The 23,014-nt window shown below is 35.9% G+C and overlaps 2 protein-coding genes across 3 annotated transcripts in view; one reads left to right on the top strand and one right to left on the bottom strand.

Moving 5' to 3' along the window:
• CCDC152 (coiled-coil domain containing 152) overlaps nucleotides 1–12,242 on the top strand; it is a 64,454-nt gene extending 52,212 nt beyond the window's left edge. The window contains exons 5-7 of the mRNA XM_047766328.1: nucleotides 6,574–6,701; nucleotides 11,433–11,516; nucleotides 12,093–12,242. Of these exons, the coding sequence (XP_047622284.1) occupies nucleotides 6,574–6,701; nucleotides 11,433–11,516; nucleotides 12,093–12,242 (362 nt within the window). The remainder of the gene's footprint in view (nucleotides 1–6,573; nucleotides 6,702–11,432; nucleotides 11,517–12,092) is intronic.
• A 110-nt stretch (nucleotides 12,243–12,352) lies between these two features.
• SELENOP (selenoprotein P) lies at nucleotides 12,353–22,739 on the bottom strand. 2 transcript variants are annotated; one of them, XM_053743484.1, is made up of 5 exons: nucleotides 22,596–22,739; nucleotides 19,161–19,376; nucleotides 18,193–18,405; nucleotides 16,764–16,881; nucleotides 12,353–13,851 (listed from the first exon to the last, which is right to left on the bottom strand). In XM_053743484.1, exons 2-5 carry the CDS (start codon nucleotides 19,361–19,363, stop codon nucleotides 13,219–13,221), a joined length of 1,167 nt encoding a protein of 388 aa, XP_053599459.1. In that variant the 5' UTR covers nucleotides 19,364–19,376; nucleotides 22,596–22,739; the 3' UTR covers nucleotides 12,353–13,218. The 2 variants fall into 2 exon arrangements, with proteins under 2 accessions (XP_053599459.1, XP_053599460.1); XM_053743485.1 differs by having other exon boundaries at nucleotides 13,264–13,851.
• Nucleotides 22,740–23,014: the final 275 nt, after the last annotated feature.

Raw genomic sequence — 23,014 nt, 5'->3', positions numbered from 1 at the left:
CCACTCTCACCACTGCTCTTCAACATAGTTGTGGAAGTCCTAGCCACAGCAATTAGACAAACAAAAGAAATAAAAGGCATCCATATAGGAAGAGAAGAGATCAAACTGTCACTGTATGCAGATGACATGATACTATACATAGAAAACCCTAAGGACTCAACCCCAAAACTACTTGAACTGATTCATAAATTCAGCAAAGTAGCAGGATATAAGATCAACATTCAGAAGTCAGTTGCATTTCTGTATACCAGCAATGAACTATTAGAAAAGGAATACAAAAATATGATACCTTTTAAAATGGCACCTCACAAAATCAAATACCTTGGAATACACCTGACCAAGGAGGTAAAGGACCTATATGCCGAGAACTATAAAACTTTAATCAAAGAAATCAAGGAAGATGTAAAGAAATGGAAAGATATTCCATGTTCCTGGGTTGGGAAAATCAATATTGTAAAAATGGCCATGCTACCCAAAGCAATCTACAGATTCAATGCAATCCCTATCAAATTACCCAGGACATTTTTCACAGAACTAGAACAAACAATCCAAACATTTATATGGAACCACAAAAGACCCAGAATCACCAAAGCAATCCTGAGAAACAAAAACCAAGCAGGAGGCATAACCCTCCCAGACCTCATGAAATACTACAAAGTCACAGTCATCAAAACAGTGTGGTACTGGTATCAAAACAGACAGACAGACCAATGGAACAAAATAGAGAACCCGGAAATAAACCCTGACACCTATGGTCAATTCATCTTTGACAAGGGAGGCAAGAACATAAAATGGGAAAAAGAAAGTCTATTCAGCAAGCATTGCTGGGAAACCTGCACAGCTGCATGCAAAGCAATGAAACTAGAACACACCCTCACACCGTGCACAAAAATAAACTCCAAATGGCTGAAAGACTTAACTATATGACAGGACACCATCAAACTCCTAGAAGAAAACATAGGCAAAACACTCTCTGACATCAACATCATGAATATTTTCTCAGGTCAGTCTCCCAAAGCAATAGAAATTAGAGCAAAAATAAACCCATGGGACCTAATCAAACTGAAAAGCTTTTGCACAGCAAAGGAAACCAAAAAGAAAACAAAAAGACAACTTACAGAATGGGAGAAAATAGTTTCAAATGATGCAACTGACAAGGGCTTAATCTCTAGAATATATAAACAATTTATACAACCCAACAGCAAAAAAGCCAATCAAGCAATGGAAAAATGGGCAAAAGACCTGAATAGACATTTCTCCAAAGAAGATATACAGATGGCCAACAAACACATGAAAAAATGCTCAACATCGCTGATTATAAGAGAAATGCAAATCAAAACTACCATGAGATATCACCTCACACCAGTCAGAATGGCCCTCATTAATATGTCCACAAATAACAAGTGCTGGAGGGGCTGTGGAGAAAAGGGAACCCTCCTGTACTGCTGGTGGGAATGTAAACTGGTACAGCCACTATGGAGAACAGTTTGGAAATACCTTAGAAATCTATACATAGAACTTCCATATGACCCCGCAATCCCACTCTTGGCCATCTATCCAGACAAAACTCTACTTAAAAGAGACACATGCACCCGCATGTTCATTGCAGCACTACTCACAATAGCCAGGACGTGGAAACAACCCAAATGTCCATCAACAGATGATTGGATTAGGAAGATGTGGCATATATACACAATGGAATACTACTCAGCCATAAAAAAGAACGACATAATGCCATTTGCAGCAACATGGATGGAACTAGAGAATCTCATACTGAGTGAAATGAGCCAGAAAGACAAAATACCATATGATATCACTTATAACTGGAATCTAATATCCAGCACAAATGAACATCTCCTCAGAAAAGAAAATCATGGACTTGGAGAAAAGACTTGTGGCTGCCTGATGGGAGGGGGAGGGAGGGGAAGGGAGTGGGAGGGATCAGGAGCTTGGGCTTATCAGACACAACTTAGAATAGATTTACAAGGAGATCCTGCTGAGTAGCATTGAGAACTTTGTCTAGATACTCATGTTGCAACAGAACAAAGGGTGGGGAAAAAAATGTAATTGTAATGTATACATGTAAGGATAACTTGATCCCCTTGCTGTACAGTGGGAAAATAAATATAAAAATAAAAAATAAAAAAAATGGGCAGAAGATCTAAACACTCAGTTCTCCAAAGAATACATACAGATGGCCAAAAAAAAAAAAAAAAAAAAAAACACCTGAAAAGATGTTCAACATCACCAATTATTAGAGAAATGCAAATCAAAACCACTATGAGGTACCACCTTACACCAGCCAGAATGGCCATCATCAAAAAGTCTAAAAACAATAAATGCTAGAAAGGGTGTGGAGAAAAGGAAACCCTATTACACTGTTGGTGGGATTGTAAATTGGTGCACCACTGTGGAAAACAGCATGGAGATTTCTCAGAAAGCTAAAAATAGAACTACCATTTGATCTTGCAGTCCCACTCCTGGGCATCTATCCAGAGAAAACCATGACTCAAAAACATACATGTACTCTGATGCTCATTGCAGCACTATTTGCAATAGTCAAGACATGGAAACAACCTAAACGTTCATCGACAGAGGAGTGGATCAAGAAGATGTGGTACCTATACACAATGGAATATTACTCAGCCATTAAAAGGAAAGAAATAATTGCATTTGCATCAACATGGATGGACCTAGAAATTATCATGCTAAGTGAAGTCAGGAGGACAATGAGACACCAACATCGTATAGTATCACTTACACGTGGAATCTAAAAAAAGGACACAATGAATTTCTTTACAGAACAGATACTGACTCACAGACTTTGAAAAACTTATGGTTTCCAAATGAGACAGGTTGGGGGGTGGGGGATGTGCTGGGGGTTTGGGATGGAAATGCTATAAAATTGGGTTGTGATGATCATTGTACAACTATAAATGTAATAAAATTCATTGAGTAATTTTAAATAAATAAATAAATATTCTGGACTAGAAAAAAAAAAGTCTTGTGGTCCAAAGGCAAGAAAAGAGAGAAGGAACAGAATGGGAAAAAAGGCAAATAATAAGCTGATAGATTTAAACCCAAATATATTAATAAATGCATTATATGTAACTTGGCTGTCCAAATTAACAAAGATTGTCATAATGGATTAAATTTAAAATCGTATGCTATTTTCAAAAAATGCCTAAAATATAAAGAAAATTAAGTAAAAGTTGGAAAAGGATATATCATGCAAATGGTAACCAACATAGGGTTGGCAATAAATACACTAGTGTTGAACAAAGTATACCTCAATGTAAGAATCGATGCTAAAGATAAAGATGGATAGTTCCATACTAATAGAATGTTCAACCCACCATGTAGATATAACAAGACTAAATTTATATGTACCAAGTATCAGGGCTTTAAATATATGCATCAAAAATTGGCAAAACTTGGAGTTCCCGTCGTGGCTCAGTGGTTAACAAATCCAACTAGGAACCATGAGGTTGAGGGTTCGATCCCTGGCCTTGCTCGGTGGGTTAAGGATCCGGCGTTGCCGTGACCTATGGTGTAGGTTGCAAATGCAGCTCGGATCCCGCATTGCTGTGGCTCTGGTGTAGGCTGGTAGCTGCAGCTCCGATTGGACCCCTAGGCTGGGAACCTCCATGTGCCGAGGGAGCAGCCCTAGAAATGGAAAAAAGACAAAAAAAAAATTTGGCAAAACTAGCAGGAGAAATAGACAAATCTACAATCATAGTGAGAAAGTTTAACTTACACCTTACAGTGGAAGAAAAAGTATACACAAACACAAAATCAGTAATAACATAATTTTATATAGCAAAATTAACAAACTGGTACTAATTGTTATATGTAAACCACCATGCCCAAAAAATGAATGCAGAATGCTTATTATTTTCAAGGAGGCATGAATCCTTTAAGAAAACTGACCATATCTTAAACCAAAAAAAAAGCAATTATCAATGTATTTAAAAGGTCTGAAATCATACATAGTAGGTTCTTTGACCACAGTGCAAAGATCAAGTTTATTGAGATAAACTTAATAAAATGCAGATAATTATAAAATGCCCTTGTTTTTGGAAATTCTTCTCTTTTTTTGGCTGTGTCCATGGTGTGTGAAAGTTCCTGGCAGGAATCAAGCCAGGCCTCTACAGTGACAATGCTGGATCCTTAACGTGCTGTATCACAAGAGAACTCTGGGGGTATTATTTTCTGAAAAATCTGTTGATCAAAGTAGAAATCCCAAAGAAAGTTATTTTGAACTTAATTACACACAAAAAATTTGCATATTAAAACCCATGACACAGAGATAAGGCTGTATTTACGGGTAAATTTATAGCTGTACATACAAATATTAGGAAATGTTAAAAATAAATTATTTAAATATATCAAGAAGTTAGGAGAGTCAAAAGGTACAAACTTCCAGCTTTAAGTATCAGGCAGGGATGTAATGCACAACATGATAAATAATTAACATTGTTGTACATTATATATGAAGATTGTCAAGAATAAATCCTTTGAGTTCTCTTCACAGGGAAAAAAATTATTATCATTTTTTGGTCAAGCAAGAGAGATTTATTAAGGCATCAGAGAGGCACAGGCTGAGTTCAAGATGGTGCCAGCTGAAAAAAATTATTTTCTAATGTTTCATCTATATGAGATGACAAATGTTCACTAAATTTACTCTAGTAATCATTTCAGGATGTTCATAAGTCAAATTATTATGCTATATACCTTAAACTTGTATAGTGCTGTTATGTCAATTACATCTCAATAGAACTGGAGGAAAAAAAAAGGGAGGCAGGAATCAAACTAAGCTCAGAGAAATTAGAAGGAAGTCAGATATTAATGAAATCACAAACACATACATAATAAATAGATCCAGGTTCAAAACTTTTGAAAAGGTAAAATCGGCTATTCCATCAAGACTGATCAAGAAAAATGAAGAAAGTACAAATAACCACTATAAGAAATGAGGAAAATCATTCGAATTTTAAAAAGAGAATGAACTTCATAATTAACTGTATAAGTGAACATCTTTATGCCAACAAATATGAAATTTTTGATGAATTAGATGTCTTTGAGGGAAAAAAGAATACACAAACACAAGAAGAGATAGGAAATCTTCCAACTGTTCTAGGACATTTAAAGAAATAAAGTCTGTAATAAACATTTTTCCCAAAGAGAGAATTCCAGGCTCACTCAGATGCTTTCCTGGTGAAATTCTACCAAAGATTTCAGAAAAAAAATAATGCTATTCTTACATAAACTCTTTCAGAGAATTAACACAAAAAAGAAACATTTTCTAGTTCATTTCATAAGGCCAACATAATCTTGATAAAATCTTTCAGGAGAATTATGGTAAAGAAAATCACATACTTATCCTCTAATACAGTGTCTAAAGATAGGTCAATTTTAGTGCTTTAGTTCTTGTAATCACAATTCCTATGCATTAATATCTTCAGCAGTGCTGCCTCTAGGCATATAATAACTACAGGCTGAGACCAGATGGAAGTTAATTCCACTAAGACTTTGGATAGCTAAATATATTCTTCTAGACTTTGTTTTGTCCCAGGCTAAGATGGAACCTTAGTACTAGACCCTGATACTAAATCCTGAATATGAGTCAGACTGATTGGTAAAGATGGGAAAAAGAGCCTCTAGACAAAAAGAAAATAAAAGCCAAGACATACAGAGAAGAATACATGAAACGTGCTAAGGAACAACAGTTCATTTCCTAACTCTTTTTTGTACTACAGAGAAAGATTTGGCAAGAAGGAAGCCAAAAACCATGGCTAGGGATGGATTCTTTGACCTCTTGAATTACCAGGCTAAGGCAATGGGAAGTAATTGAAGGTTCTTGAGAAAGTTACAGCTCTACTTAAAGATGTATGCTTTAGGAAGACTAACCTGGCAACAGTGTGTGGGGGGTAGAGACTGGAGATAGACTAGACTCAGAGTCCAACTGAGGAAAAATGAAGCCTGAAATTAATTTAGTAGTGGATTGGTTATGATGGAGGTCCCCTTTTTGTGGAGCTTATGGGTCATTTGACTCTTTTATCTCTAAAATCAAAGAATTCCTTAAGGCTCTCATCCTGGATAACATAGTATCATTAACAGGAATGGGGAAGTTGTGAGAAGAGGAAATGTAGTAAAGCATAGCAATGGGTGTGAATATGAGAGAGGCTCAATCATATGGAATGGAGTACAGTAGGCACTAGATGTAGCTCTAGAATCATCTAGTAATGTGAGGCCATCTATACCTAGGACCAAGCTTTGTGTCCCTCTTTAACCATTAAATCTCCTATTTATTCTTAGGCATTTACAGAATACTATTCTCTAGATGTTTAAAAGTACAAATTAGACTATTCATTCAGAAGCATTCGATGGGCAACCTTTGTATTTCAAGAATTCTTCAGGGGCTTGTCAAAAATAATGTAAAAGCTACCCAGCATGTAAACAGTTTCTAAAGTATGTTTTTATTAATAAAAATTTACTTTCTTATAGTTTAAAATACTAAAAAAGAATAACCTTATAATATTTTTAAACTAAGATGAGTTTGTTTTTATTCAGTTGAATTAAATGAAGAAAAGAATAAAGAACTGATAGAGAAAAAGGAGATGGAAATTTCAGAGTTAAATGCAAAGTTAAGAACTCAAGAAAAGGAAAAACAAAATGAAATAGTCAAACTACAGCTAGAGGTAAGTGCTTAAGGCTCTGCTAAATTCAAAGCTGCATCCCTTTGTCTAGGTGGTACTTTGGTTGTCATCGGAGTGAGATAAATTTCAGGTTTAGAAACAACCCTGTGAGAGGGCTTCGCACATGCTCATTCTTCATCACACGCACTGCTGAAACCCTATATAACTATTAGCTACACTGCCTTTCAGCACTTGGCCTCAAGGTGGGACTCTTTAATCACGCAAAATGTCCTAGCTTCCAGAGAGAGTATTGTTTTCTCTGACAGTGGCGATAGGTAACTCAGGGATAACCTGCATTTTACAGCTGAGTCTATGCAGCCTTTTTAGGATTACCATGCCAGCAGTGGGGAGAGTGTTTTTAATCCTTAACATTATTCTCTCTTCAGCAGAAATTATGGAACCCTGGTGAACCAAGTGGAAATTTTTTTTATTTAAAAAGAAATTTTTTCCTAATAAATGTGTAAAATATATATAGATACATGTATGTATGTGATAGAGTCAGAAAACCAGATTTTTTTTTAAAGGACTTTAAATAGGGTATCTCAAAGGCAGAGGTTCCAGTTCCTGGGTCAAAATCCTTTTCAGGCAGTTGTTTAATCAGATGTCAGACTCTCAAAGACATTGATATTTTGACAACATACCTGCCCTTTAAATTTTTGTTTAGATCCTTCCAATTTCCCTTTCCATCATTGTTCCTTCAGCCTGACTTTATCTAATTCTTGAAATACAAAGGTTACCCACTGAATGCTTTTGAATGAATAACTGAATTTGTACTTTTAAACAAAATTTACCTACTTATTTAAGATAACTTACTTGTTATGTTCTTCAAAGTTTGGTATACTGAGGTGCTTGGTGAGGCACAATGTTGAAGGCTGTATAATCATTGAACAAAAGGGGACTGGTGTTGACGTTAGGGGCTTCTTTGATGGGGCTACTTGCCTTCTGGTCAAGCGTACCCACCAACCACAGAGAGGGCTAGATGGCCAGTTAAGATACAATAGACAATGTTGCAAGATCAACTATCAAATTCTAATTTATTGACTGGGAATTTGCATTTTGTTTGCCATTCTACCCAGCAAAGATTTAGCCCAGTTTTGTTGTTTGACTGATATACAGAACTCTTTGCTATTTGTCTTCATTGTAACTATCCATTTCTCTCCCCAAACCAGAACACAATCTCACAGAGTTAATTCTTAGTTCACAGTGAAGCTACAGCAAATTCAACCTGAAGGAAAAAACTATAATTACAAAATACAGGACCTATAAGAATGGCCCATGAGAATGTTTTGAATCTGATTCAGTTTAATGTCAAACCAGCAAGAGTTCAAACTAGGATTAGAGATAAGATGATGGAGTAGGACTCGAGTTCACCTCTCTTCATAAAAACACCAAAATCACAACTAATTGCTGAATAACCATTGACAAAATAGACTCAAAACTACAAAAAACAAACAAACAAACAAACAAAAAAACCCTATACCCAAAGACAAAGAAGCCACAATAGTCAGGAGAATTGTTCTCATGATATAAGCTAATCCCATGCCCACCAGGTGGGTAACCCAAACACAGACAATAATTATACCACAGGGGCTCTTCCACAGGAGTGAGAGCTTTGAACTCCATGTCATGTTCCCCAGCCTGGGGGTCTAGCATTGGAAAAAAAAGGAGCCTCCAGAGCATTTGTTTTGAAGGCCAGTGGGGCTTGAGCAAAGGAGTTCCACAGGACTGGGAAAGAAAAAGGACTCCATTCTTAGAGGGCATACACGAGGTTTCACATGCCAGGGGTCCCAGGGCAAAGGAGGCACTCAGTAAGAGTCTGGGCCAGACCTACTGAGGGTCTTGGAGGGTCTCCTGGGGAGGAAGGGTGCTGTGGCTCACTGTGGGGGCAACACACTGGAGGCAGAGGTCCCAGGGGATAATCATAAGTGTGAGCTCCTCGGGAGGCTGCCATTTTGGAAAAATCTGGCCTCACCCAACAGCCTGCAGGCATGAGTTCCAAGAAGCCTCAGGCCAAGCAACCAACAGGGTAAGAACACAGACCCACCCATCAACAGACATGCTGCCTAAAGTCTTTCTAGGCACACAGCCACTTCTAACCTCACCCCTCAACATGGCCCTGCCCACCAAAGGGATAAAACCCAACGCCATCCCCCAGTGAGCAGGCACCAGTCCCTCCCATCAGGAAACCAGCACAGTTGATCTAGGAATCAACTTCACCCACCAGGGGGCAGTCACCAGAAACAAGAGGAGCTACAACCCTGTAGCCTACAGAGAGGAGACCACAAACACAAAAACCTAGACAAATGAAATGGTAATGAAGCACACTCCAGATGAAGGAACAAGACAAAACTCCAGAAGAACAATTAAGTGGAAAAAAGCAACATATATAATAAAAACTTCAGAATAATGATAGCAAGGATGATCCAAGATCTCAAAGGAAAAAAGGAGGCAAAGGTTGAGAAATCGCAAGAAATATTTAACAAAGAAATAGAAGATTTAAAGGACACACAGAGATAAATAACACAATAGCTGAAATGAAAAATATGCTAGAAGGAATCAATGGTGGAATATATGAGACAGAAGAATGAATAAGTGAAAGACAGACTGGTGGAAATCACTGATGCAGAACAGAATAAAGAAAAAAGAATGAAAAGAAATGAGGAAAGTCTAAGAGAAATCTGGGACAATATTAAATACACCAACATTCACATTATAGAGGTCCCAGAAGGCGAAGAGAGAGAAAGGATCAGAGAAAAATACTTGAAGAGGTAATAGCTGAAAACTATTGAGGGGTGTTGAGGGGTGAGGGAAAGGAAATACTCACTCAAGTACAGGGATATAGGATAAACCCAAGAAAGAACACACCAAGACACATATTAATCAAACTGACAATAATTAAAGACAAAAAAAAATATTAAAAGCAACTAGGAAAAAGCAACAAATAACATACAAAGGAATCCCCATTAAGTTTATCAGCTGATTTCTCAGCTGAAACTCTGCAGGCCAGAAGGTAGTGGCATGATATATATATATATATATATATATATATATATTTTTTTTTTTTTTTTTTTTTTTTTGCTATTTCTTGGGCCGCTCCCACGGCATATGGAGGTTCCCAGGCTAGGGGTCCAATCGGAGCCACAGCCACCAGCCTACGCCAGAGCCACAGCAATGCAGGATCTGAGCCACGTCTGCAACCTACACCACAGCTCACGGCAATGCCAGAGCATGATATATTTTAAATGATGAAAGGGAAAAGCATACAACCAAGCATACTCTACCCAGCAAGGCTCTTGTTCAGATTTGACAGAGAAATCAAAAGCTTTACAGACAAGGAAAAGCTAAGAGAATTCAGTACCACCAAACCAGCTTTACAACAAATGCTAAAGGAACTTCTCTAGGTGGAAAATAAAAGGCCACAACTAGAAATGAGAAAATTACAAATGAGAAGACTCACAGTAAGGGTAAACATATACTAAAAGTATAATCATTCACACACAAATGTGATATCAAAACAGGCAATGAGAAGAGGAGAGTATGATTGCCAAGATATTGGAAAGGCATTTGAAATTAATAGACTAGCAACTTAAAACAATTGTGTGTGTGTGTCTTGGCAGCTATGTCAAAACCTCATGGTTTTTGTAACTGCAAACCAAAAATCTATGATACACACACACACACAAAAGCAATCCAAAGATAACACTGAAGATAGTCATCAAACCACAAGAGAAGAATGCAAAAGAGGAAGGGGGAAAAAAAGACTAATAAAAATAAATCTGAAATAATATAAAGGCAATAAGAACATACATATTGATAATTACCTTAAATGTAAATGGATTAAATGCCACAACTAAAAAACATAGACTAGCTGAAAGGATACAAAAACAAGATGTATCTACATGCTCTTTACAAGAGACTTACTTCAATTCTAGGAACACATACAGACTGAGAGAGGATAGAAAAGGGTGTTCCAGGCAAATGGAAATCAAAAGAAAATTGGAGTAGCAATACTCATATTAGACAAAATAAACTTTAAAGAGTTCAAACTAGATCAATAAAATCATATCCAAGTTTTACTATCTAGCCTCAAAGTTTCTACAAAAGGGTATATATGTTTTTCTCCCATGACTGTTGACTGTACATTTTCTTTAGTATATTCATTGTAAAATGAAAATATTTTTACCTATCTTTAAGTTAACTAGGTTCTTAACCCTGCATTATAGAATCAGCTGATGTCTTCAGAAAAAGATAATGCTGACCCCACCCCATTATCTCTAAGGTAGTGTCTACATTTTTGGTTCTTTTAAAAAGCTTACCAGGTTGTTGTTGGAGTTTTTTTGTTGTTGTTTTGGTTTGTTTTTTTGGTTTTGTTTTTTGTTTGTTTTTTTTTGCCACACCCATAGCATATGGAAGTTCCCAGGCCAGGGACTGAATCCATGCCACAACAGTCACCCAAACCACTGCAATGACAATGCTAGATCCTTAACCCAATGTGCACAAGAGAAACTGCTCCCACCAAGTACTTTAAAAATACAGCCAGGTTTAATCTTGTTTGAGTATTGTTTGAATATTCTTTGTTCTTTCTTAGAGACTTTTCTATCTTCTATCATACAGTGAATAGAATTACAGATTACATGTCCATGGATATAATAGATATTTGTATTTACAGAAACAGTTGTTTCTAATTCTTTAACTAGAATGTTCTCAATAACTTTCTTTTTAAATTTGGTTCAGTTTGATGCCAAGCTAGCAAGAGTTCAAACTAAAGCAAAACCATATCCAGATTCTACTGTTCTGCCACACAGTATCTACAGAAGGGTATGTGAGTTTTTCTTCCACGGCTGTTGCTTTAAAAAATAAATTATTTTAGTCTGCTTCCACAAAAGTTATCTAGTATTTACTAACAACATACTTAAGTTTTCCTTAAAATATATCACAATCAGAAAGATGTTACATTTTTAATAATCTTTAAAAGTCACATAATTTAAACTAGAAATCTTAGTAGTAAATTAAAACATTAGAGAAGTCCTCTAACTCTTTGGACTATCTAAAGAATTTGATATTTGAACTACAGCTGACTTACTATTTTGGAGTTATTTAAGCACTCAGCAGATTTCTTCTTGTTCAACTCTTCCTTATTTATGGTTTTTAATTTCAAGCTATGTAGGGAGAAAGGAACAAACTAAAACTGTGTTAATGCATGTTTTTGTACCCTTATTTTATCCCCATTAAATCCCACAAAAATAAGAGTATAGATCTTTCGAAATATGGTATCTTTTTTAATACCTACTTCTCCTTAAACCAGAAGTAAGCTTTTGCTGTTGTTTTGTTGTTTCATTTTCTTAATCTTATTATTTCTGAATTGCAATAACAAAATTTTTCTGCTCCATTTAGAAGCTTCAACATCTTCAAGAAGAAAAAAACAAGGAGATTGCAATTCTTCATAATACCATTCATGATTTAGAGCAACGCCTCTCTGTCAGCAAAGATTCTCAACTTAAATTCGTTGGCAAAGATTCTCACTTTAAGCGTAGACGGTTTTGAATATAGAAGTAAATTTATTAGTTGCTATTTAATTTCTTTAAAAGCAGCTGAAAATTCATTTCTGTTGACAAATAACATACTACCTAATAACAACAATGACAACAAAAAGACAACTTTAAACTGTTTTATTGAGTTTAAACATAGCCATACTTTTGCCAATTGTGTACTGCATTCTTGCTTAATAGTATTAACCATGAAAGAGTTCAGGTTTATAGGACTTAGTTTACCTAATGAACCATCATTGACTATGGAAATACTTTCTAAATACTTTCTAAGCCATCAAGAGATAAACAACATTCTTTTATCTCTTCCTATCTTCCACGACTGGCAATCTCAAATTTTAAAGAGTATGATACAATACTAGATAAAGAAAACAAGATCTAAGGCTTCATTCTGATGTGATAGTAAAAATCAAGGTATGAGTCTTAGATATAAAAAAGTATAAATGGATATTTAAAATATAATCATAGCAAAATATTCATGTGTAAGTATTTCTGGATCTGAAAAGATAGAATTCACTTTTCTTTAAAGGTTTGATCTGTTAAAAACATAAGATTAAGAAGACAAAGGTAATATTGTTTTGAGAAATAAGTAAAGAAAAAAAATGGAAAACATGTCTTTGTTGTTCTTCCTCCATTCTAAATTGCCAACTATCCAACAGAAACCCCTAGGTCATAGTTTACGTTTCTGTTCTCATTAATGCAAGTAGAATGCTGGAGAAAGAAAAAGAAAAACACATTAACCAAATGCTGCAGTCACCTTTCAGTTGCCCTGTAATAAAAATATGGTTTGGGTCAAAATTTCTTTGACTTAAATTTTAAAATGTGGAAGCCAATATAGTAATTTCTCCATGTTTGCACAAATCCAATTCCAATTCCAATAGTAATTTTGGATCACTATTAATTAGGTGGCTTATAAAAATGCTGGAAATATAATTGTCTAGACTGACTTGGGGAGTATATCCAATTTTAAATATTTAATTTGAAGGTCATTTTCACCTTCCTGCCTTATTTTTTCAACTTCATTTGGTGGGGTTGAGCTGCTGACTTGCCTGTCAGGCAGCTGGAGGCAAACGTCACTGTCAAGATTCAATGACGTTCTCCTCTGCCAGAAGGCCCTGTCAGCTACATAAAGAAGGGAGGTTTTCTCCACACTGTCAGGTGACTGCAGACTCTGTTTTTTCAAATATCAGATGTCGACAGTGTCAGCATCAGCTTCTCAGAGCTGACTCTGAATTTTTGGGAAATTTGCAGAGTAACTGACTTATGCATCCCCTTCGTCAGAGCTTTTTCTGTGGAAGAGAAAGTTGTAAACTTTCACTTCCTGCTGGCATATCTCAGTTCTCAGAATGACCCTGTCTTTGGTGACCCTTGTGCCCATGATGGTGATGAAGACCTGAAGGAGGGGGCTGTTCAGGAGCGTCTGGCGCTTCTGGTTTCGGATGCTCTGAAAGATGACCGTTCCCAAGATGCTGATGCCCGTGATGGTGATGGTGATGGTGATGGCGATGGTGATGGTGATCATGATGTTGATGAGGCTGTGGAGCCTCAGTTGTTTTTTCCTCAGTAGCCAAATATACATTTTTACAAAAGTCTTCATCTTTCAGTGTCTGGAATAAATTTAAAAACCACTTAACAAATCAACAGATTTATCAAGACTGCATAAAAAAGATTTGTAGAATTAACATGAAATTCAAACTAGTTACTTGGGATTTAACTGGCTTTGTTTTTCTAGCATCATATTAATGAAAAAAATTAGATGTCAATCTCAACACATAGATATTTTATTAAAATTTGGCCCCCATCCATATCTAATTATAGTGCTTCATGTGCAAAATTTGCATTTAACCAGACTCCTCAAGCATCTGACAAATGAGTCAATATTAGTGTTTTGAAAATAGATAAAAAAGGATGTCATACAATTAAAGTTTTAACAGTTCACCTAAGCTTCTATACTAGTTAAATAAGCAGCAGAATTCAAATTTTCCTTTTTTTATCAAGATCATTTCCCAAATTTTTAAGAATTCAGAGGAAGAATTTGAGAGATACATAAGGCTTAAAAGAAAAGCCAACCACTGTATTTATTTCTGCAGAAACAAAACTAAATAAACAGGTTAAAATAACTTAAACTGATTACAATAAAGTCAAACAACTATCAAATCCTAAAATCAGTTTACCTACTGGAACCTTTCACACCTATGTCACTAATGCATCTAATCTAATATTCCATTCTGAAACAAACAAATTCCTCCCTGATAATTAAAAACTGCCAATAAACTGTTCAAAATCAATAGTTTTTTTATACCTCGGCCTTTTTTTTTTTTTCCTTTTTAGGGCCACACCCATGGTATACGGAAGTTCCCAGGTTAGGTGTTGAATCAGAGCTACAGCTGCCAGCGTATGCCACAGCCACAGCCACACAGGATCCGAGTCATGTCTGCGACGTACACCACAGCTTACGGCAAGACTGGATCCTTAACCCACTGAGTGGGGCCAGGAATCAAACCCGTGTCCTCGTGGATACTAGTCAGGATGATTACAGCTGAGCCGCAAGAGGAATTCCTTTACCTCAGCTTTGCTAGGAAATTTTTTGAACTTCACCAAAGCTTTAGTAATGTGTTTCTACTATAATGCTGTTAGCTGAAAGCAGCAAGTTACTGCCCATTTTTGATTGAGCATAATATTCCATGATGCATAAATCTAGTTCTTTGATTTGCTGAAAATCTTTACTGTTTTCTGTGCCTACAGGTCATAGACTCAAAGCTCATAGATAGGGCAATGCAATATTAAACTTCCAACAAAATAAAGTTACAAAATCAACTTGACCAAAGACTCACTAAGTGACATGGTTTGGTATTTGGTTGTTTCTAAATTACCTTTGAGAACCTAATAGTGTTTAATTAAAACTAAAAAATTTGATATGTTTATACTATGTAATGTTCTAAATGTTCATAGATTAAACAAAGATAAATAACTATAGTAGTATTCTGATTAGTTCCAAAAACCCAATTACTATATTTCACTGATTCTACAATGTATTTTTTTTGCATTTTAGTATATTTAAGGTTGGCATGCATCTTACTATTAATACTGTTTATAGCATTGTTTTTGCCTGTTTCAATATAACTAGGTATATTTACAACTATTAAGCATTTGCAAAAATGCAGAATACTGAAAGACTTCCAAAATATGAGGAATCAATATAGTTAACATTCATTAAGCACGTCGTATGAGCCCGATATTGAATTATCTAGCTCATAATTAACTATTGAATTAGTACTTTATCTCCATTACCTCCATCTCCTCACCTGTGAAAGCAGTAAAATAACCCTCATAGGATTATTATGAAATTAAAATGTGAAAAATGACATAATTAGAGTAATTAACCCATTGAGCTTCTTAATTAAGCGATTCATTAAAAACTGAATGGCTTTTCTTAGAGCTGGGAAAAATCTGAAGGAAGTACAGCTCACAAACAAACTTTAAAATTATTTTTAAACCTGAGTTCATATTTTGCCAACTTGTTCTATCAAGGAAACATTGTTTGGAATTATTTTCCTTCTCAATATGAGGAGGAAACAAATCTACTTAATGTAAGCTAAAATCAATTCCTTGAGTATCTTTTCTATAAACAATATGTAGTTTTTCACAATAAATAAATATTCTTATGGTTAGTAGGAAAGAAATGACAAAAATTAATGAGTAAAAAAGTTATTTCATGTGAAATTAAGGCAGCAATTCTAACTGCATTGTGTAAGGGCTTCACAGAAAAGCTCATGGTCTTACACTCTTGGTAAATTAAGTAGTAGATTCCATTTCAGATAATGCCATGGATAACCTTTGCTGTCGCCATGCTCTTGTTTGAACACATTCAGAATGTTACAATAATGTATTTTACATTGGCTGAATTCCTTTTTTTTTTTTTTTTTTGTCTTTGTCTTTTTAGGGCCCCACCCGCAGCATATGGAGGTTCCCAGGCTAGGGGGTCTAATCAGAGCTACAGCTGCCTGCCCATACCACAGCCACAGCAACATGGGATCCGAGCTGTGTCTGCAACCTACACCACAGCTCACAGCAATGCTGGATCCTTAACCCACTGAGCAAGGCCAGGGATCGCACCTGCGTCCTCATGGATACTAGTCAGGTTCTTTAACCACTGAGCCATGATGGGAACTCCTATATCAGCTGAATTCTTTAAGTCACTCATGCAACATCATTTGGTGGTAACTGAGATATGTAATCTACATTGATTTTTGTTTTCTAAACTCATTCTAGATAAATGCAACAATATGGATCTTGAAAAGATGTTTTAAAGTACATGTTACGTAACAGGAAGTATGTGTTATTATAAAAATTACTGTTATCAGTAATTATGAATAACAATAACAAAACTACTCTTATCTTGGGTAGCTTTTAGTACACCAGAGAAACACTGGTTAGCTAACTAGTCATGAAGCACTAACTTAGATAGCTCTTAAAAGATTTCCTCTTTACTCCCAGCCAAAATAATTAAGAAAAATACCTTGAGAGAGCAGTTTCCACATTTATTTTCACAGTAAACAGTCTTAATGGCTTCTTCTACATATGGGAAAGTTAAGAAGGAATAAGGCAAACCAAGATGATATACAAGGAGGCCGCATCTAAAATAATAATAATAATAATACAATGTCATGACAACATTTGTTCTATCATAATTCTACTTATATACTATCTGAGACAGGGATTATAGGTTTAACAGGCTTATAATAACTAAGACCTTTTCATACCTTCAGTAAATTTCCTTGAATGGGGTCTTAAGCTCCCTGGCACTACATACCTGGTCAGGTCCTAACAAAACTATAGTGAGTCTTAACACGATCATTTTTGAAATGTGAAATAGATATGTCACAATAAATAATGTAAAAACTGTGTAGTATAATTATTATGACTTGGTCAAATACAATTTTGACTTATAAATTCTATCAACGCTCAAACCACTGACATCATAAATTGGGCTCCACAAATCGCATGCTCCTTTCATAACTGCTAGGGCAGCACAAATTTCACACAATAAGAAATCATAGCATAATAAAAAGATCCTCAATCAAGTCTTGGCCAGTAGCCCACTGATTTAAAAAAAATATCTGATGCAACAAAAATTTTTACAACGAAAGAAACAAAATCATAACACTTGGCATTTTCAGATATAGTGGAGCTGAAATGTCCTTCTTGCCCACAGTTTATCTTGTATATACAATTTTATATGAATATCAAAGGGTTATACTTTGCAACAGAATAAATTAAAAGTTTGCAGCCCGATAAGAATGGTGTTTCATATTAAAAATATTTAGAGTAAGGCTAAGTAGGGCTTAGGCCTAGGCAGAGCCAAAACAAAAAGTTAGCATCAACCAAAAATGTTGGTGATATCAAATAATGTATGCACTGATGTTCCTTCAAAATATAAATGTTTTATTGTATTTGATTCAAATTCAGTCACGGCAAAGTGATTCAAAATCAAATCACAGCAAAATCAAATTGATTCACAGATTCAAAAGCAGATTCATGCAGATTATACCTAAATAACTTTCTTTATAGTTCAAAAATGCAGGTATAACCTTAAAATTTAGTAATTAGATATGATAAACAAGTAGTCAGCAAAGTATTCATCTGCAAAATTTTTGTTAGAATTGTATGTGATGTAAAATCGACCCTTCTTTTTATTTAATCAGAATACTAATTTTCAGGGGAAAAAAGATATAGTCAATTTTCTTTATTTCCCTACCGGAATGGTGAATTCTTTTGTATGAAAGAAGTCATTTCAAAAATCTTAAAACCTAACATTTTAATGGGCTCACTTTGAAACTGAGTATTTGGTAATAAAACAAAAGCAGATGTTTTATTTAAATCACTTATTATTAAATACGAAGCAGGCGTCCTTTAATCTGGAGGTGTGTGTGCATGTATGTACACACCTGTCATATATGAGGAAGTCATCTTTATTTCCATTTAAGAGAGTCCAGATATCTGTTTGGTTTTCTTCTTGTTGATAAACAGGAATATGCTCTGAAACCTTACTTTTAAGATACACATATTTTAATTGAGAAGCAATTCCTTGATGATTAACAACAATGTAGGAGATGTTAGAATATCCTTCTTTCTCCAGTTTTACTCGCAGGTCTTCCAATCTAAAATATTTGGAAAAAATACAAAAAAGGAATAATCTCATTTAATTTTCTTAGTGATTTCTCCCTTTCTCCTAACTCTGTATTTTTTTAACATGAAATGCTTTTGTTATTTTTTTACCTAGTCATACCTCTTCTTTATATTGTTTTAAAAGACTAAATAACTGTTTTTAAAGACCACTGGTTTTCTAATTATTTTTTGAGCACTTAGACCCAGTTAAAACCATATGCCAAGTGCTTGCACAGACATTATCTCATTTAGTCCTCAAATTAATCCTATGAAGTATATATATTTTTAATCCAGCTCACAATTACAGAGAATTGTACCCAATAAATATTTGGCAAATAACCTAACAAATATTTATTTATAAATTTGTTAAATGATTCAAGTCTTTTGGTGTCAAATCTAGCATTCAATCTACTCTGGCAAAGCTCATGTCTCTCTGCTTCCTATTGAATAATGAGTCCATTTGCAAGAGTACATTTTAGAATTGTTTCATTACACAAATAATATATATTTAGTAGGGTATTATAAAATACAGGTACACAAAAAGGAGAAGAAATTTCCATAGCCCCAAGAAAACCACTGTAAACATCCTTCTAATCTTCTTTCTTCTAAGGTTTCATGGAAACATATATAGTTTTTTTAAAAAAGTGACTTAATAAATATCTTTTTTCACTTTTATTTTATTTTATGTATGCATGTGTTTAATAACTATCCCTTTAAGAAATCCTAGGCCACAAGAAAACTGCCTTACCTGGATGCCTGCAGAATACACAGGTATCAGCTGGCCTGAAGAAGAGCAACCACAGTCACTGAACCATAGGAGTTCAGCATGGGGTCTTGGTCCTTTATGCTCCAGCCTGGAGGTTGCTCACAAAAGGAGCTTTTCCCCTGGCTCTCTGTTCCTCCCCAAGGGAGGAGACAGAGAGCCAGGGCCAGCCCCAGGCCTCTCCACATTGCTGGGGTCGTCCTGGAAAAGAGAAAACCTTTCTGTATTTTCATGGATGACATCACAGTCAAAACTAGAAACTTCTATAATTCTACTTTCTACAAATAGCTAGCCAGTGGTTTCTATCTCTATGTTGTTGGGTTCATTATGTTGGGCCTCTTAGCATCAAATCTCCCTGTAAAGGGGAAAAGGTCAGCCAGAGGCAAGAAAGCTGTCAGAATATCTCTTAACTATCTGGCCTAGCAAGATACTTTAGCAGGCATGTTTCGGAGGTCTGCCTGAACAGGCAGCCAAGGATATCTCTAAGAGAAGATACATGTTTAGGAAAATTTTGAGAATGTGGCCTCTACAACCAAGCATTCTGCAAACATTTTTGATTTGAGACACACCAAGTTCTAACTGCTTCTTTTTATTCTCTTCTTTCTGTTCTTCTAATCTAAGAAAGGAAAGGGTAAATAGGAGATTGTGTACAGAAATGAAAAGTCAGCACGGAAACCCAGGAAGAAAGGAGGTAGAGTAAGGGCAGCCTGCTAACATGAAGAGATTCAGAAGTCATGCCTGCCAAAATGTTGCTATCACATCCAAGACAAAGATGGACCAATGGAAAAATGACTGACCAGAAAGAAGTATTACAAGTCACGGGCCCCTGTACCATTTAAGACTCACTGAAATCTACACTGCCTACTTACTGGCTACCACTACTTTCAGGAAGTTCCTGAGACTAGATAGCATTTTCTTGGGTAAAAAGATGACCCCTCTTAAAATTAACTACCTGATGAGAAATATTCCCAAAATAAGGGCCAGCACTCTCTGCAGAAAGGTACAAATAAAGCAAGGGAACCATAGACAGGCGGTGGGGAAAAGAAGAATACTTTCAGAAGAGACGAGCAGAAAAAGAAAAATCCCCACATTTTATGCAAACATTTAATTTTTATTTGAGATCTATCAAGTTAATCAGTTAATCAGGCTCATTTTGATATGACAGTCTGTGTGGAGAGATAAGAACAAAATTCCAGATCTGAGAAGTTGGCACATTTTCAGGCACAGATCTGGGATATTTAAAAAAAGTAGAAGTGGTTTTTTTGCGGGGAGGGTGCAGAACAGTGGAGGGAGGATAGGCAGTTAATAAGTTACTTAGACTGAGCCCAGAATTAAGAGGAAATAGAAAGGCTAAAATCAGATTGATTTGGGCTCTAATGCACTAGTAGATATAGTTAAACTTTTTAAAACCTGATTACATTTCACATTATTTGACACCACAAAACCCCTAGCTATATAGAGTATCTTGATAAAAGCCTAACAAGAGGGAGAGAAATAAAGAGGGAGGGGGGAATTTAAGAGAGGATAAATTAAATGATTTATTAAGGCCATCCAAACTCTTCTAATATCTTTAAAATTCTAGTATTTAAAAAAGGACAGGCCATGTTTGGACTAACTCTAGGCAATTTCTTCAGCATAGTTCTTATATTGAGGACATAGTTATCCTTATTATAGCTACCATTTGTTAAGCATTTATAGAACGACATGCTGATGGCACTAAGCACTTTTTAATATCATGTCAATCAGTCTTTGCATCTATGTGATGATCATCCCCTTTGCAATTGAGAAAACTACAGCTAAGAGAGAGAGCTTAGGCATCTTGCCCAAGTCCGCACAAGTACTGAATCACAGGAGAAACCGGATTCAAACCGGTTCTGCTAATTCCAAAACAAGACCTCTTAGCTACGGTTTTTAGACAGGTCAACCTTTAATAGCTCTAGGAGCCAGGATTTTTGCCCTAAGATGACAAAGAGAATGTCAAAATTATTCAAGATGTTTTGTTTCTTACTAGAATGGCTAGATTTTCTCTGCTTTCTGGAATACACTTGGCACCGTCACTTTGCCATACAGCATACCATTCCGAGTGGCTGAATAGTGAATATAAATGAAAAGGTTCTATCACATATTTCTCATTTCGTTTTTTAATTAAAAAATAACTAAAGCCATTGGCAGAGGATAGTGGATTATATTCAGATTTTCCTGTCACTGAATCAACAGGCTGTTCGGCTTTGTTTTCGTGAGCTCATTTTTTACATAATAAACTTCTGATTGATTACAGCTGTCAGGCAGCTGTATAAAATAATGACGATAAATAAGAAAATTAGATTTCCTGGAAGGCAGTGCAATAACAATTAAAATGTAGTTGTGAATTTCACTAATCTCACCACTTTCAATCACAAAACCTAGATTTGTTGGCCACATAGAGACTTATATTTGTTTAAAATACCCCATTAGAAGGCAAAGTATGCACAATCTTTTTCCACCTTCCTCCCCTGAATTTCAGACTCCCATCTGAGGGTCCCACCTCACTCACCTGAAAACAACCTCACATTTAATCACAGACCACCTGATTTTGACACGGATTTAACTCTTTCCAGGGTGATCATTTCCACACAGTGAACCAAAACTGCCCTCCCCTTTTGCTGTTGTTCTTTAATGTGAAACTGCTCACAATACCCTAGACGTTTCTACAGCACTGTGGAATGGCCATATTTCAGTCCTTGCTCTTCAAACCCATGGGCTATTTTTCCCCTTAAAGCTCTCACTCTGCCTTTCGTGGGAGATACGTAAGCTTGAACATACAATATTGCCCATAAGACAGCACAACTTTTTGCAAAGTAAAAGTGTTCGATTTCTCCAGCCTCCATTGCCCCCATCTTCATCCTTAGCTGTGCAGAAGGCAGGGCAAAAATTAGCAAGAATTGTCAATGTGCCCACTGCCGGAGTTTAGACTCTTTTGTTCTTTCTTCGGTATTACTTTTATTTTCTTTACCTATCTCTTTTTTTTTTTTTTTAAATCTATTCTAAGGACAGAAACATTTTATCAGACTCAAAAATCAAGTTATTTGCCAAACTCTCAAGGAATCAATCATGAAAAACACAAAGTTCCATCTCCTCAGAAAAGAAAATCATGGACTGGGAGAAAAGACTTGTGGTTGCCTGATGGGAGGGGGAGGGAGTGAGAGGGATCGGGAGCTTGGACTTATCAGACACAACTTAGAATAGATTTACAAGGAGATCCTGCTGAATAGCATTGAGAACTTTGTCTAGATACTCATGTTGCAACAGAACAAAGGGTGGGGAAAAAAATGTAAATGTAATATATGCATGTAAGGATAACCTGACCCCCTTGCTGTACAGTGGGAAAATAAAAAAATTAAAAATAAATAAAAATAAAAAAAACACAAAGTTCCTACTTACACGACCCCTTCCGACTAGCTTGCTTCCTTTCTCTTTGCTCAGCTCCGCAGCTCCACAAAGCCACAGCCAGAAACTTGGATATTTATAGTCCTGTTGTTTACCTCACTCTTCAGTCATAATCCAAAGTTCAGTGCCCGCTCAGGCGGTGACCTTGCAAGCAGAGCAAACCCCTGAAATGATTCTTATAATCAACTTTTTTAAAAAGTAGTAAGCACTGCCAGGCATAAAATGGGGAGAAAGTTTTTTGGCAATTACAATTTTATTCCCTATTCTTTTCAGTCACCCCAGTGTCTAGGATTTAATGGTACAGTCTGGGGCGGGAGGAAGGGCTAAGGGTAAAGAAGGCCTCCAAGTCATGCTCTTTTGCAAACTATAATAGGGGAAAACATTTGCTGAGCCAGCAAGTTAAGCTGCCGCTT

This window comes from Phacochoerus africanus, chromosome 1, assembly GCF_016906955.1.
Source record: "Phacochoerus africanus isolate WHEZ1 chromosome 1, ROS_Pafr_v1, whole genome shotgun sequence".
Taxonomy (NCBI): Eukaryota; Metazoa; Chordata; class Mammalia; order Artiodactyla; family Suidae; genus Phacochoerus; species Phacochoerus africanus.
The sequence above is the reverse complement of the archived record's forward strand: the minus strand, read 5'-3'. Positions and strand labels throughout refer to the sequence as shown.